At 45.8% G+C, this 16,942-nt stretch overlaps 1 protein-coding gene across 1 annotated transcript in view; it reads right to left on the bottom strand.

Moving 5' to 3' along the window:
* The window catches only part of MNAT1 (MNAT1 component of CDK activating kinase), a 191,750-nt gene extending 177,442 nt beyond the window's left edge, over positions 1-14,308 (bottom strand). Inside the window, exon 1 of the mRNA XM_069733634.1 lies at positions 14,093-14,308. Within this exon, the coding sequence (XP_069589735.1) occupies positions 14,093-14,181 (89 nt within the window). The 5' untranslated portion in view covers positions 14,182-14,308. The remainder of the gene's footprint in view (positions 1-14,092) is intronic.
* Between the last annotated feature and the right edge of the window lie 2,634 nt (positions 14,309-16,942).

Genomic DNA, 16,942 nt, shown 5'->3' with positions numbered 1-16,942 from the left:
CGGTTCGCTAGGTCTGCCACCATTGGTACGGTACAGTCAAAATTTCTTTTGTCCGTTACCTTGATCTGCTCTTTGTCATCGTATTCTGTCATGGCATTTGTGGATTCAGGCGCTGCCCTGAATTTGATGGACTTGGAGTATGCTAGGCGTTGTGGGTTTTTCTTGGAGCCCTTGCAGTGTCCTATTCCATTGAGAGGAATTGATGCTACGCCTTTGGCCAAGAATAAGCCTCAGTACTGGACCCAGCTGACCATGTGCATGGCTCCTGCACATCAGGAGGTTATTCGCTTTCTGGTGTTGCATAATCTGCATGATGTGGTCGTGTTGGGGTTGCCATGGCTACAAGTCCATAATCCAGTATTAGATTGGAAATCCATATCTGTGTCCAGCTGGGGTTGTCAGGGGGTACATGGTGATGTCCCATTTCTGTCTATTTTGTCATCCACCCCTTCTGAGGTTCCAGAGTTCTTGTCTGATTACCGGGATGTATTTGATGAGCCCAAGTCCGATATAATCCCTATGCGGAGGTAGGGTGATTGTGCTATCGATTTGATTCCTGGTAGTAAATTCCCAAAAGGTCGACTGTTTAATTTATCTGTGCCTGAGCACGCCGCTATGCGGAGTTATGTGAAGGAGTCCTTGGAGAAGGGGCATATTCGCCCGTCATCGTCGCCATTAGGAGCAGGGTTCTTTTTTGTGGCCAAGAAGGATGGTTCGCTGAGACCTTGTATAGATTACCGCCTTCTAAATAAGATCACGGTCAAATTTCAGTACCCCTTGCCGTTGTTATCTGATTTGTTTGCTCGGATTAAGGGGGCTAGTTGGTTCACCAAGATAGATCTTCGTGGTGCGTATAATCTTGTGCGTATTAAGCGAGGCGATGAATGGAAAACTGCATTTAATACGCCCGAGGGCCATTTTGAGTATCTAGTAATGCCATTCGGACTTGCCAATGCTCCATCAGTGTTTCAGTCCTTTATGCATGACATCTTCCGAGAATACCTGGATAAATTCCTGATTGTGTACTTGGATGACATTTTGATCTTCTCGGATGATTGGGAGTCTCATGTGAAGCAGGACAGAACGGTGTTTCAGGTCCTGCGTGCTAATTCTTTGTTTGTGAAGAGATCAAAGTGTCTCTTTGGTGTTCAGAAGGTTTCATTTTTGGGGTTCATTTTTTCCCCTTCTACTATCGAGATGGACCCTGTTAAGGTCCAAGCCATCCATGATTGGACTCAGCCGACATCTCTGAAAAGTCTGCAAAAGTTCCTGGGCTTTGCTAATTTTTATCGTCGCTTCATCTGCAATTTTTCTAGTATTGCTAAACCATTGACCGATTTGACCAAGAAGGGTGCTGATGTGGTCAATTGGTCTTTTGCTGCTGTGGAAGCTTTTCAAGAGTTGAAGCGTCGTTTTTCTTCTGCCCCTGTGTTGTGTCAACCAGATGTTTCGTTTCCGTTCCAGGTCGAGGTTGATGCTTCTGAGATTGGAGCAGGGGCTGTTTTGTCGCAGAGAAGTTCTGATTGCTCGGTGATAAAACCATGCGCCTTCTTTTCCATGAAGTTTTCGCCTGCTGAGCGAAATTATGATGTTGGCAATCGAGAGTTGCTGGCCATGAAGTGGGCCTTCGAGGAGTGGCGTCATTGGCTTGAAGGAGCTAAGCATCGCGTGGTGGTCTTGACTGATCATAAGAACTTGACTTATCTCGAGTCTGCCAAGCGGTTGAATCCTAGACAGGCTCGTTGGTCGCTGTTTTTTGCCCGTTTTGACTTTCTGATTTCGTACCTTCCGGGCTCTAAAAATGTGAAGGCGGACGCTCTGTCTAGGAGTTTTGTGCCCGACTCTCCGTGTTTATCTGAGCCGGCGAGTATTCTCAAAGAGGGAGTAATTGTGTCTGCTATCTCCCCTGATTTGCGGCGGGTGCTCAAAAATTTCAGGCTAATAAACCTGATCGTTGCCCAGCGGAGAAACTGTTTGTCCCTGATAGGTGGACGAATAAAGTTATCTCTGAGGTTCATTGTTCGGTGTTGGCTGGTCATCCTGGAATCGTTGGTACCAGAGAGTTAGTGGCTAGATCCTTTTGGTGGCCATCTCTGTCGCGGGATGGGCGTTCTTTTGTGCAGTCCTGTGGGATTTGTGCTCGGGCTAAGCCCTGCTGTTCTCGTGCCAGTGGGTTGCTTTTGCCCTTGCCGGTCCCGAAGAGGCCTTGGACACATATCTCTATGGATTTTATTTCAGATCTTCCCGTCTCTCAAAAGATGTCAGTCATTTGGGTGGTCTGTGATCGCTTCTCTAAGATGGTCCATTTGGTACCCCTGCCTAAATTACCTTCCTCCTCTGATTTGGTGCCATTGTTCTTCCAGCATGTGGTTCGTTTACATGGCATTCCAGAGAATATCGTTTCTGACAGAGGTTCCCAGTTTGTTTCGAGGTTTTGGCGAGCCTTTTGTGCTAGGATGGGCATTGACTTGTCTTTTTCCTCGGCTTTCCATCCTCAGACTAATGGCCAGACCGAACGAACCAATCAGACCTTGGAAACATATCTGAGATGCTTTGTTTCTGCTGATCAGGATGACTGGGTGTCCTTTTTGCCTTTGGCTGAGTTCGCCCTTAATAATCGGGCCAGCTCGGCTACCTTGGTTTCGCCGTTTTTCTGCAACTCTGGGTTCCATCCTCGTTTCTCTTCAGGGCAGGTTGAGTCTTCGGACTGTCCTGGTGTGGATACTGTGGTGGACAGGTTGCAGCAGATTTGGACTCATGTAGTGGACAATTTGACCTTGTCCCAGGAGAAGGCTCAACGTTTCGCTAATCGCAGACGCTGTGTGGGTCCCCGACTTCGTGTTGGGGATCTGGTTTGGTTATCTTCTCGTCATATTCCTATGAAGGTTTCCTCTCCTAAGTTTAAACCTCGTTTCATTGGTCCGTATAGGATTTCTGAGGTTCTTAATCCTGTGTCTTTTCGTCTGACCCTTCCAGATTCTTTTTCCATACATAACTTATTCCATAGGTCATTGTTGCGGAGATACGTGGCACCTATGGTTCCATCTGTTGATCCTCCTGCCCCGGTTTTGGTGGAGGGGGAGTTGGAGTATATTGTGGAGAAGATTTTGGATTCTCGTGTTTCAAGACGGAAACTCCAGTATCTGGTTAAGTGGAAGGGTTATGCTCAGGAAGATAATTCCTGGGTCTTTGCCTCTGATGTCTATGCTCCCGATCTTGTTCGTGCCTTTCATATGGCTCATCCTGGTCGTCCTGGGGGCTCTGGTGAGGGTTCGGTGACCCCTCCTCAAGGGGGGGGTACTGTTGTGAATTCTGTGGCAGAGCTCCCTCCTGTGGTCACAAGTGGTACTTCGGCTGATTCTCTCTGTGAGCTTCCGTTGGTGGAGGAGAGTGGTACTGCGGCTTCTGAGTTTCCTTCCTCAGGTGATGTGGTGAAGTCGTTAGGTGCTGCTCTATTTAACTCCACCTAGTGCTTTGATCCTGGCCTCCAGTCAATGTTCTAGTATTGGACCTGTTTCCTCCTGGATCGTTCCTGTGGCCTGCTGCTCTGCATAGCTAAGTTCCGCTTTTGCTATTTTGTTTGCTGTTTTTTCTGTCCAGCTTGCTTATGTTTTTTTCTTGCATGCTGGAAGCTCTGGGACGCAGAGGGTGTACCTCCGTGCCGTTAGTTCAGTACGGAGGGTCTTTTTGCCCCCTTTGCGTGGTTTTTTGTAGGGTTTTGTGTTGACCGCAAAGTTACCTTTCCTATCCTCGCTCTGTTCAGAAAGTCGGGCCTCACTTTGCTAAATCTATTTCATATCTACGTTTGTCTTTTCATCTTAACTCACAGTCATTATATGTGGGGGCTGCCTTTTCCTTTGGGGTATTTCTCTGAGGCAAGGTAGGCTTATTTTCTATCTTCAGGCTAGCTAGTTTCTCAGGCTGTGCCGAGTTGCATAGGGAGCGTTAGGCGCAATCCACGGCTGCCTCTAGTGTGGTTGGAGAGGATTAGGGATTGTGGTCAGCAGAGTTCCCACGTCTCAGAGCTCGTTCTATGTTTTTGGGTTATTGTCAGGTCACTGTATGTGCTCTGACTTCTATGTCCATTGTGGTACTGAATTACCTTATCATAACACTGCTCATCACCTGCCTAATACAATCCCAACAGTGAAACATGGTGGTGGCTGTTGTGAATTCTGCTCTTGGGCTCCCTCCGGTGGTTATGAGTGGTAGTGCTGCTCTCTTTGGATCGCAGCATTTATCAGGTGTGTCCACTTTTTGCAATTTGGACTGGGCTATTTAGCCTTGCTTTATCCTTTAGTCAGTGCCAGTTGCCCATTGTTTTTGGAGGATTCACATCCATACCTGGTTTCTCCTGTTTGCTGTTCTTTTCTACAAAGACAAGTTCTTGCTTTGTTTTTGCTGTCCACAGGCTGTGGACCTTATAGTTCAGTGCATTTTCATGTTTTGTCTTGTCCAGCTTTGTCTGTGAAGGATTTTTGCAGCCAAGCTGTGTCTCTGGAGATGCAGATTTACCCTCCATGTCTTTAGTCAGATGTGGAGATTTGTATTTTCTGTGGTGGATATTTTCTAGTGTTTTAATACTGACCGCAAGGTACTCTGTCCTATTCTTTCTTTTTAGCTAGAATGGCCTCCTGTGCTAAATCCGGATTTCAGTCTGCGTATGTCTTTTCCCTCTCCTCTCACAGTCAATATTTGTAGGGGGCTGACTATTCTTTGGGGATTTTCTCTGAGGCAAGATAGTTTTCCCTTTTCTTTCTCTAGGGTTAATTAGTCCTCCGGCTGTGTCGAGGTGTCTAGGGAGTGTTAGGTACATCCCACGGCTACTTCTAGTTGCGGTGCTAAGTTCAGGGTCTGCGGTCAGTACAGGTACCACCTTCTCCAGAGTACGTTTCATGCTGCTCCTAGGCCACCAGATCATAACAGTACAACTGGCCAACAATGAGTTAAACGCATCTCAGAAGAAGGGAAGGAAAGTGCTGAGCCATTTTTTTTTCTGTAGTCTGTTTTGTCTTTCCTTTCCTCTTTACCTCTGGGTGGCTCAGGAGTTAGGCGCTGGCATGGAGGTTCAGGAATTGGTTTCTCGTGTGGACCAACTTGCTGCTAGAGTACAGGGTATTTCCGATTATATCGTTCAGACTCCGGCTTTAGAGCCTAGAATTCCAACTCCTGATTTGTTTTTTGGGGACAGGTCCAAATTTTTGAGCTTTAAAAATAACTGTAAACTGTTTTTTGCTCTGAAACCCCGTTCCTCTGGTGATTCCATCCAGCAGGTTAAGATAGTAATCCCTCTGCTGCGTGGTGATCCTCAGGATTGGGCATTTTCCCTGGAATCTGGGAATCCTGCTTTGCTTAATGTAGACACCTTTTTTCAGGCGCTATGGTTATTGTATGATGAACCTAATTCAGTGGATCATGCAAAGGAATCCTGCTTTGCTTAATGTAGACACCTTTTTTCAGGCGCTATGGTTATTGTATGATGAACCTAATTCAGTGGATCATGCAGAGAAGACCTTGTTGGCCCTGTGTCAGGATCAAGAAGCGGCAGAATCGTATTGCCAGAAATTTAGAAAATGGTCGGTGTTGACTAAATGGAATGAGGATGCCTTGGCGGCAATTTTCAGAAAGGGTCTTTCTGAATCCGTTAAAGATGTTAGGCTGTTCCCCACGCCTGCTGGTCTGAGTGATTCTATGTCTCGGCCAGATTGATCGGCGCTTGCGCGATCGCAGAGTTGTGCAAACCGTGGCGTTGTCCTCCGACCGGAGCGCTGAGCCTATGCAGTGTGATAGGATTTTGTCTAGAGCTGAACGACAAAGATTCAGGCGTCAGAATAGGTTGTGTTTTTACTGCGGCGATTCTACTCATGTTATTTCTGATTGCCCTAAGCGTACAAAGAGAATCGCTAGTTCTGTTACCATCAGTACTGTACAACCTAAATTTCTGTTATCTGTGACCTTGATCTGCTCATTATCGTCATTTTCTGTCATGGCGTTTGTGGATTCGGGTGCCGCTCTGAACTTAATGGACTTGGAATTTGCCAGACGTTGTGGTTTCCCCTTGCAGAACCCTATTCCTTTAAGGGGGGATTAATGCTACACCGTTGGCTATAAATAAACCTCAGTTTTGGACACAGCTGACCATGCGCATGGCGCCAGCCCATCAGGAAGATTGTCGTTTTCTGGTGTTGCATAATTTGCATGATGATATTGTGCTGGGTTTTCCATGGTTACAGGTACATAATCCGGTGTTAGATTGGAAATCTATGTCTGTGACTAGTTGGGGTTGTCAGGGGGTTCATGGTCACGTTCCTTTGATGTCAATTTCCTCTTCCCCCTCTTCTGAAATTCCTGAGTTTCTGTCAGATTTCCAGGATGTATTCGATGAGCCCAAATCCAGTTCCCTTCCACCGCATAGGGACTGTGATGGTGCTATTGACTTGATTCCAGGTTGTAAGTTCCCTAAGGGCCGACTTTTCAACCTGTCTGTGCCAGAACATGCCGCCATGTGGAGCTATATTAAGGAGTCTTTGGAGAAAGGGCATATTCGGCCATCTTCTTCACCATTGGGAGCAGGTTTTTTTTGTTGTTGCCAAGAAGGATGGCTCCTTGAGACCCTGTATTGATTATCGCCTCTTGAATAAGATCACGGTCAAATTTCAATACCCTTTGCCTTTGCTTACTGATTTGTTTGCTAGGATTAAGGGGGCTAGTTGGTTTACTAAGATTGACCTTCGAGGGGCATATAATCTTATTCGTATTAAGCAGGGTGACGAATGGAAAACTGCATTTAATACGCCCGAAGGCCATTTTGAATACCTTGTGATGCCATTCGGACTCTCTAATGCCCCATCTGTGTTCCAGTCCTTCATGCATGATATCTTTCGGAGTTATCTTGATAAATTCATGGTTGTATATTTGGATGATATTTTGATTTTTTCCGATGATTGGGAGTCTCACGTGAAGCAGGTCAGGATGGTATTTCAGATCCTCCGTAATAATGCTTTATTTGTGAAGGGGTCGAAGTGCCTCTTTGGAGTGCAGAAGGTTTCTTTTTTGGGCTTCATTTTTTCTCCCTCATCTATAGAAATGGATCCGGTTAAAGTTCAGGCCATTCATGATTGGATTCAGCCCACATCTGTGAAGAGCCTTCAGAAATTCTTGGGCTTTGCTAATTTTTATCGTCGTTTCATTGCCAACTTCTCCAGTGTGGTTAAACCTCTGACCGATTTGACGAAGAAAGGCGCTGATGTGACGAATTGGTCCTCCGCGGCTGTATCTGCCTTTCAGCTTAAACGCCGATTTACTTCTGCCCCTGTGTTGCGTCAGCTGGATGTTTCTCTTCCATTTCAGGTTGAGGTTGACGCGTCAGAGATTGGGGCAGGGGCCGTTTTGTCTCAGAGGAATTCTGATGGTTCCTTGATGAAACTGTGTGCCTTCTTTTCTCGGAAATTTTCGCCTGCGGAACGCAATTATGATGTCGGCAATCGGGAGTTGTTGGCTATGAAGTGGGCATTTGAGGAGTGGCGACATTGGCTTGAGGGGGCCAAGCACCGTATTGTGGTCCTGACCGATCATAAGAATCTGATTTACCTCGAGTCTGCCAAACGACTGAATCCTAGACAGGCTCGATGGTCCCTGTTTTTCTCCCGTTTTGATTTTGTGGTCTCGTATCTTCCTGGATCTAAGAATGTTAAGGCTGATGCCCTCTCTAGGAGTTTTTTTCCTGATTCCCCTGGGGTTCTTGAGCCGGTCGGCATTCTGAAGGAAGGGGTGATTCTCTCTGCCATCTCCCCTGATTTACGACGGGTTCTTCAGGAATTTCAGGCTAATAAACCTGACCGCTGTCCAGTGGGGAAACTGTTTGTTCCTGATAGATGGACTAGTAAAGTGATTTCTGAGGTTCATTGTTCTGTGTTGGCTGGCCATCCTGGGATTTTTGGTACAAGAGATTTGGTTGGTAGGTCCTTTTGGTGGCCTTCTTTGTCGCGGGATGTGCATTCTTTTGTGCAGTCCTGTGGGATTTGTGCGCAGGCTAAGCCTTGCTGTTCCCGCGCTAGTGGGTTGCTTCTGCCTTTGCCGGTCCCTGAGAGACCTTGGACGCATATTTCTATGGATTTTATTTCAGATCTTCCTGTTTCCCAGAGGATGTCGGTTATCTGGGTGGTTTGTGACCGGTTTTCTAAGATGGTTCATTTGGTACCTTTGCCTAAATTGCCTTCCTCTTCTGATTTGGTTCCGTTGTTTTTTCAGCATGTGGTCCGTTTGCATGGCATTCCGGAGAATATTGTGTCCAATAGAGGTTCCCAGTTTGTTTCTAGGTTTTGGCGGGCCTTTTGTGCTAGGCTGGGCATCGATTTGTCTTTTTCTTCCACATTTCATCCTCAGACAAATGGCCAAACCAAGCGAACTAATCAGACCTTGGAAACTTATTTGAGATGCTTTGTGTCTGCTGATCAGGATGATTGGGTGGCTTTCTTGCCATTGGCCAAGTTTGCCCTTAATCGGGCTAGTTCTGCTACCTTGGTTTCGCCTTTTTTTTTGTAATTTTGGTTTTTATCCTCGTTTTTCTTCAGGGCAGGTTGAGCCTTCTGATTGTCCTAGTGTGGATTCTGTGGTTGACAGGCTGCAGCAAATTTGGGCTCATGTGGTGGACAATTTGGTGTTGTCTCAGGAGGAGGCTCAGCGTTTTGCTAACAGTCGTCGGTGTGTTGGTTCCCGGCTTCAGGTTGGGGATATGGTCTGGTTGTCTTCCCGTCATGTTCCTATGAAGGTTTCTTCCCCTAAGTTCAAGCCTCGGTTTATTGGTCCTTATAGGATTTCTGAGGATTATCAATCCAGTGTCTTTTCGTTTGGCCCTTCCAGCCTCTTTTTCCATCCATAATGTTTTCCATAGATCTTTGTTGCGGAAGTATGTGGTGCCCGTTGTTCCTTGTGTTGATCCTCCGGCCCCGGTGTTGATTGATGGGGAGTTGGAGTATGTGGTTGAGAAGATTTTGGATTCTCGTTTTTCGAGGCGGAAGCTTCAGTATCTGGTCAAATGGAAGGGTTATGGCCAGGAGGATAATTCTTGGGTTGTTGCCTCCGATGTTCATGCTGACGATTTGGTTTGTGCCTTTCATTTGGCTCGTCCTGATCGGCCTGGGGGCTCTGGTGAGGGTTCGGTGACCCCTCCTCAAGGGGGGGGGGGGGTACTGTTGTGAATTCTGCCCTTGGGCTCCCTCCGGTGGTTATGAGTGGTAGTGCTGCTCTCTTTGGATCGCAGCATTTATCAGGTGTGTCCACTTTTTGCAATTTGGACTGGGCTATTTAGCCTTGCTTTATCCTTTAGTCAGTGCCAGTTGTCCATTGTTTTTGGAGGAGTCACATCCATACCTGGTCTCTCCTGTTTGCTGTTCTTTTCTACAAAGATAAGTTGTTGCTTTGTTTTTGCTGTCCACAGGCTGTGGACCTTATAGTTCAGTGCATTTTCATGTTTTGTCTTGTCCAGCTTTGTCTGTGAAGGATTTTTGCAGCCAAGCTGTGTCTCTGGAGATGCAGATTTACCCTCCATGTCTTTAGTCAGATGTGGAGATTTGTATTTTCTGTGGTAGATATTTTCTAGTGTTTTAATACTGACCGCAAGGTACTCTGTCCTATTCTTTCTTTTTAGCTAGAATGGCCTCCTGTGCTAAATCCTGATTTCAGTCTGCGTATGTCTTTTCCCTCTCCTCTCACAGTCAATTTGTGGGGGGCTGACTATTCTTTGGGGATTTTCTCTGAGGCAAGATAGTTTTCCCTTTTCTTTCTCTAGGGTTAATTAGTCTTCCAGCTGTGTCGAGGTGTCTAGGGAGTGTTAGGTACATCCCACGGCTACTTCTAGTTGCGGTGCTAAGTTCAGGGTCTGCGGTCAGTACAGGTACCACCTTCTCCAGAGTACTTCTCATGCTGCTCCTAGGCCACCAGATCATAACAGGTGGCAGCATCATGCTATGAGGGTGTTTTTCAGCTGCAGAGACAGGACAACTGGTTGCCACTGAAGGGAACATGACTGAGGCCAAGTTCAGAGATATCCTGGATGAAAACCTCTTCCAGAGACCTCTGAACCTCAGACTTGGCCGAAGGTTCACCTTCCAACAAGACAATGACCCTAAGGCTAGGTTCACATTGCGTTAGGGCAATCTGTTTAGCACATACGCTAACGGATTGCGCTAACGCAATGTCCCAAAAGGGATCGCGTTTGGCGATCCCGCTAGCGCAGATGCCCGATCTGCGCTAGCGAGGAACGGACCTCGGACGCTGCAAGCAGCGTCTGAGGTCCGTCCGAAACTAACGGGACATCGCTAGCGCATGCCAAAAATGGCATACGTTAGCGATGCATTAGAGATCCGTTAGCACATTGCGGTCAATGGGTGCGCTAACGGATCCGTTACATAGCGTTAATTGCGACAATTGCGCCATGTAACAGAGTCCGTTAGCGGACACCCACTAACGCAATGTGAACCTAGCCTAAGCACACTGCTAAAATAAAGGAGTGGCTTCAGAACAACTCTGTGACCATTCTTGACTGGCCCAGCGAGAGCCCTGACCTAAACCCAATTGAGCATCTCTGAAGAGACCTGAAAATGGCTGTCCACCAACATTCACCATCCAACCTGATGGAACTGGAGAGGATCTGCAAGGAGGAATGGCAGAGGATCCCCAAATCCAGGTGTGAAAAACTTATTGCATCTTTCCCAAGAATACTCAATTTGCAAAAATGTCTACATTTCTGTTTTTTCCCCAATCACAATGGAGTGCAGAGTGTACATTAATGAGAAAAAAAAATGAACTTTTTTGCATTTACCAAATGGTGGCAATGAAACAGAGTGAACAATATTTAAAGGGGTCTGAATACTTTCCGTACCCACTACGGAACTACTAAAAAGAGAACGCACACGTGAGAGGGTAAAAACGTAAATGTTCAGTGAAACCGAAATAAAAAGCAGATTATAAAAGTAAATTGTTTGAGCGCCCCAGACATAACGAGGCTAATAGAGTAACTTTTTGTGGTGGTCTCACACATGTTCAACTACTGACTTTAGGTTAAAAGCCGACTTTGGCATCTTTCAGCACCCTGGTGTCTGCTGCTTGGGCCTGTTTTCTGTGTCTTTGAAGACTGCTGGTTCAGCTGCTAAGGCTTCAAAACATCCATGGCTTCAAGGGCACGGCAGCTGAACCTGCAGACGGCACAGAAGATGCTGAGGCTGCCGGTGTGGTTTTCATGAGTGACGCTACGCCTGGCACCAGCCGGGAAGCGAGTGACCTAATTGAGGAGGAATCCTCTCTAGATTGGGTAACACAGGTGTCCTAGTAAAAAAAAAAAAAAATGACAAGTGAAGGAGCCACAGCTAGAAGAAGACGTCAATGATGGAAGTAACTCTTAACATGGATATATGCTTCAAAGAAAGAAATTCTATATGGACTAATGGAAGGCAAAGTGTAACAGGATTTTTTTTTTGTTTTACTTTCAATTGCAATTCTGAGTTGGGTTTGCAGACATCCATGCTTTTTCTGCAGACACAGCCCTATTCAGATATAGTGATCAGATTTTCAGCTGCTAAGATTTTTTGCAACAGATCTACCATGTATCAATATACAACAACTGGGGAATCATCAATTTTTGCCATGAGGCCCTCGCTTTCTTTCAAGCCAGTTTCACACAAGGCTGCAAGTGTTGAGCTGACCTACAGAGCTATCATGCTCTCAGATCAGGTCATTAGACGCATGGTCGGCTGGGACTTGTGGCTGTAATACAGGCACATATAGTCTGAAACCGGCCTTGTGTATGTCACAGCTAGGCTACTACATTTTTTTTTTCCATTTCCTTCTACTAATCTTTTGGCTCAAACTTATAAGGACACCTCAACGTACATTGAAGAAGGACCTTCTGTCCTGAACAGGTAATTACAACAGGAGATCTGCTTTGAGAACCAGCCACCAAGACTTGGATTTGTTTAGTCAGAAAAGTACACTTCAAAGACAAGCGCTACCTCTGTACATAGCACTGATCACAGACTTTTTGGAACCAGTGGTCAGTGATGAATATTGGGGTTTGCAAATATCCAATATTCATGGGAGTTAAATTTACAGCATCGTGGCGAAGGGATGAATATAACACATTCACTGAAAGGCTGCCGTCACACTAGCAGTATTTGGTCAGTATTTTACATCAGTATTTATAAGCGAAAACCAGGAGTGGAACAATTAGAGGAAAAGTATAATAGAAACATATACACCACTTCTGTATTTATCACCCACTCCTGGTTTTGGCTTACAATACTGATGTAAAATACTGACCAAATATTGCTAGTGTGACGGCAGCCTTAGACTGGCAGAATCCCTCCAACTGAATGTTGGACAGATGGATGATGCTATCCATTCCATGTTTCATCTCTATAGAAGGGTAAAATAACGATAAGAAACATGACAACTATATCACCCGCCTGGAACATCCAGGGGCAAAGATATCATGACAATTGGATCTCAATTTTATAAAAGACTTAGTACATCCCACGGCCAACCCCCCCATCCCCTCCCCATATAAGCCTGTGGGTTGTCCATTTTCCTCCCTCCACTAAGCTCTGAGCCATTTCCACAGGTTTAGTGCTTTTTCTTGTTAGCCCTTTGATTCCATGTGATTGCATATACTGAATTGTCTTGTTCCCATTTTGTATAATCTTTGTACATTTTTTTTTTATAAAGACTGCCCTCCTTTTGGAATTAAAATTTATAAACTTTAATAGCTCTGTTCCTCTAGCTCTGCAAATCACACCCCTGAAGCCATACGCTACCTATAATATTTTAGATATGTAATCTATCTCATGAGCTGGAATCAGAGGTGTATATACCATACGCTCACTGTGAATTCCGCCACTACCCCGCCTATTAGTGGAAGCAGCCGTGGGCTCATCCACCACTTGTTTATTGGAAACCACCTGGGAAAAACCCATACCTAATGGCTGCAATTTGAAGATAACACCGGTGACCCTAAAAAAGAAAAACAGAACAAAAAAAAAATGCTCCATTTGTAATGTTTTATGGTTACCACTTGACTTCTGACCAGGTTGTGATCACAGGGGTTGGGGTGCTGACCTTACTGCTGGATGAAGAGGCAGAAGCATTCAGCTGAGTGTCCTGCCTTTTCCACCCCATTTTGGAAAGCCAAATATTGAAGTGGGCGTTTCGCACCGAAAACCCAGACGAAGCATTTTGGTGCGAAACGCGCGTCGGGTGTTGGTGGGTCCCCCAGGAGTGCCCCATTTGGTAATTATATCATTACTTTTGTATTATCTCATATTATTAGTAACTATTTTACCTAATCTATTTTCTGCATGTTTTGTACATGGTCACTTGCACATTGATTACTTGCGTCAATATGGTTTGGTTGTGATTTGTATGATACTACTACTTTTGGGGTTCATACCTGGGTTGCCCGCTTATTCCTGTGCTTTGGTGTATTCCCACTGTAAAATATATATATATTTTATTGTTTGGTTAATAAAATTATTTCTTTTTTACTGACCTTGTGTGAAGGCAAGTTTTTGGTGTTATAAATCCTATACACTATTAACATTACGTTTATGTCTGTGAACTGCGATACTAGACATCCTGCTGACAAAAAAGGCTCTGCGGCCTTAAAAAAAAAAATTAAAAAAAAGATCCTTTGCTCTCATCCTGGATGACCCCTTTAGGCTATGTGCACAGGATGTAGGTTTGACTGACTCAATGGGTGCGGAAACGCTGCAGATCCGTAAAAAGAATTGACATGCTGCGGAAAATAAAACGCTGACAAACAAGGATGGAAATTTCCGGATCACGTGCACAACACTTCAGGATTGTCATTAACATTGCGGTTTTGGAGCTGCGGACACAATACAAATCCGCATCGTGTGCACAAGCTGCGTGTTAATGGGGGTTCACTTTGCTGCAAACTTTAGGTGTGGATTTTACAGGCAGCTTTCCCATACACTGGCATAGAGCGGCCATGCACATCGGATAGCACTGGCTGACTGCACTCTTTCAGCACTGAGCTCGGCCTATCTTCCCGCCTACACGCAGGGTCGGAGGCACTCACAGGGTATGGCCGCACACGTTCACCATCAGCTTCAGGGACGGGTTGCGGTACTTCGTGGTCTTACACCTCGGGCAGCCCTGGTCATCCATCTCTTCTGTCAGTGCACCGCTAACACTCTTCCCCCGCAGCGCGTTCCCCCGGCAGATTGGTTCCGCCTGTCAGGACGCAGCGGCCGGTGCTGAGCGCTGTGTGCGGCCACCGTGTGTGCGCCTCCCAGACTGACAGGACGGGAAATACCGGGAGACTGTGTGGGTGCAGCTTATTAACCCCTTAGTACCAGAAGGATCGAAAGCTCCACTGCTGTGCATGTTCCTGTCTGGTACTGCAGCTCCTTCCACCAGAAGTGACTGCTGCAATACCAGAAGCAGACCAAGGTGGCGCTATTTCTGGAGTCCCAGTTCTGTATTGTTGCACTGCACTATATGACACTTGGATTGGTGTAAACTGCTTCAGGAAAAGCTCCTTCTTCTGGAGGGGATTTTTTTCTGAAATGTTTTGAAGATTTTTTAATTCGTTTTGGAAGATTTAAAAAAAAAAAAAAAAAAAACAGCGGCTGGCTTTCAGAATTTTCCGTCAGGAGACATGACACACACTCCCCCCCTCCGAGCGTTCTTTAATACCTAAAACAGAAAAAAAAACTCTCAGGCCTTGTTCACATGTACCTAGTAGTGTTGAGCGATACCTCCCGATATCGGGCAATATCGGATCGGATTGGATCGGACCAATACCCAAAAAATATCGGATATCGCCAATTCCGATACTGGAAACCAATGCAAGTCAATGGGACACAAATATCAGAATGAAAATAAACCCTTTCTTTCCCTGCACATCCTGTTCAGGAGGAGGGAAGAGTGTGGGCGGGGTCTGTGCGTGACAATGGGGGTCTGTGCGGGCCTGCCGGGGGTCTGTACAGGCCTCTCGGGGGTCTGTGCGGGCCTGCCGAGGTTTGTGCAGGCCTGCCGGGGTCTGTACAGGCCTCTCGGGGATCTGTGCGGGCCTGCCGAGGTTTGTGCAGGCCTGCCGGGGTCTGTGCGGGCATCTCGGGGGTCTGTGCGGGCCTCTCGGGGGTCTTTGTGTCTGTGTGCAGGCATCGTCCGATGGGACTACAAGTCCCATCGGGCTATGCCTGCTACAATGACAGCGATTGACACATTAGCCAATGATGGGACAGTAATAGTCCCATCATCCGGCTAATGTGTTGAATGTAAAAAAAAAATACACATATATACTATATACTACATACATACTACATACATACATACAACATACTACATGCATACTACATACATACAACATACTAAATACATACTACAGAAATACTACATACATACAACATACATACATAATACATACAATACATTCATGCATTACATACAATACATTACATACATATAGACATACAGTACATATAACATAGAGTACATACTCACCATCACTTGTCACTTTGATCCCCGAAGCCAGTGTCATCTATAAAAAAGATTAAAATAACACAAACAATATACTCCCCGATCCGCAGAAATCCACGAGTGTCCCATGATGATCTCCCGTGGAGAACAGCAGCATCAGCAGATGCGACAGCTCTCTTGGGGCTCCAGGAATACAATGACGGGAGGAAGGTATCCTTCTGCACTGTATTCCTCCGCCACTGTAAAAAAATAGTCCCTAGTCTCACTTTTGGCATTGCTGTGTGAGAAATTTCTCACGCAGCTTTTGCCTTAAAGTGAGACCAGTGAACTAAGGTAACCTCTCAGTGATGCACTGCAGGAGCCATTGTCTCCTGTCAGTGTGTCATTGAAGGTCCTAGAGAGCAGTGACATCACCCGATGTCACTGTTCTATAGGGGAGATCTATAAAGGCACGGATGATTGACCTCGTGGAGACCAAAACATCCAACACCGCGGAGACACCATCACGTGTTTCTCAACGCAGTGATCCAGAACACTGCCCCCAAATATGCAAATGCATGTAGAGGAGCTGCGGAGACACCATCACGTGTTTCTCAACGCAGGCAGTGAATAGCCAGGCCTTTCCCCGGGAAGGAACAACCAAGGGAAAAGCAGCATCCAATAAAGGAAAACATCCAATAAAGGAAAACCACCTATGCCAAGCATGGTATCCATCCACAGACAGCTGTTTCGGGGTTTTTGCCCCTCATCAGTGTGGAGTAGGAAACTGGCTATCAGGAGCAGTGCCTAGTAGAAAGTCTATAAAGGCACGGAAACAGCTGTCTGTGGATGGATACCATGCACATACCCTTACTGCACCAAAAACTGCATCAAAACTGCACCAAAAACTGCATCAAAAACCGCACCAAAAACCGCATCAAAACCTGCACCAAAAACTGCATCATAACTGCATCAAAACTGCATCAAAAACTGCATCAAAACTGCAGCAAAACTGCATCAAAAACCGTACCAAAAACTGCACCAAAACCGCATCAAAACTGCACTAAAACTACACCAAAAACTGCATCAAAACTGCACCAAAACTGCATCAAAAACCAGACCAAAAACTGCACCAAAACCGCACCAAATCTGCACCAAAACTGCACCACTTTTTGATGCAGGTTTTGATGCAGGTTTTGATGCAGTTTTGGTGCAGTTTTTGGTGCAGTTATGATGCAGTTTTTGAAGCAGTTTTGAAGCCGTTTTTATGCAGTTTTGGTGCAGTTTTTGGTGCGGTTTTTGATGCGGTTTTTGGTGCAGTTTTGATGCATGTTTTGGTGCGGTTTTTTATGCAGTTTTAATGCAGTTTTTAGTGCGTTTTTTGCGCGGATTTGATCCAGTTTTTGAAAATAAGGCTACGTGCACACTTAAGAAAAGAGGTGCAGAATTTTCTGCACAAAATCCG

The sequence above is a fragment of the Ranitomeya imitator genome, chromosome 1, assembly GCF_032444005.1.
Source record: "Ranitomeya imitator isolate aRanImi1 chromosome 1, aRanImi1.pri, whole genome shotgun sequence".
NCBI classification, from domain to species: domain Eukaryota; kingdom Metazoa; phylum Chordata; class Amphibia; order Anura; family Dendrobatidae; genus Ranitomeya; species Ranitomeya imitator.
The sequence above is the reverse complement of the archived record's forward strand: the minus strand, read 5'-3'. Positions and strand labels throughout refer to the sequence as shown.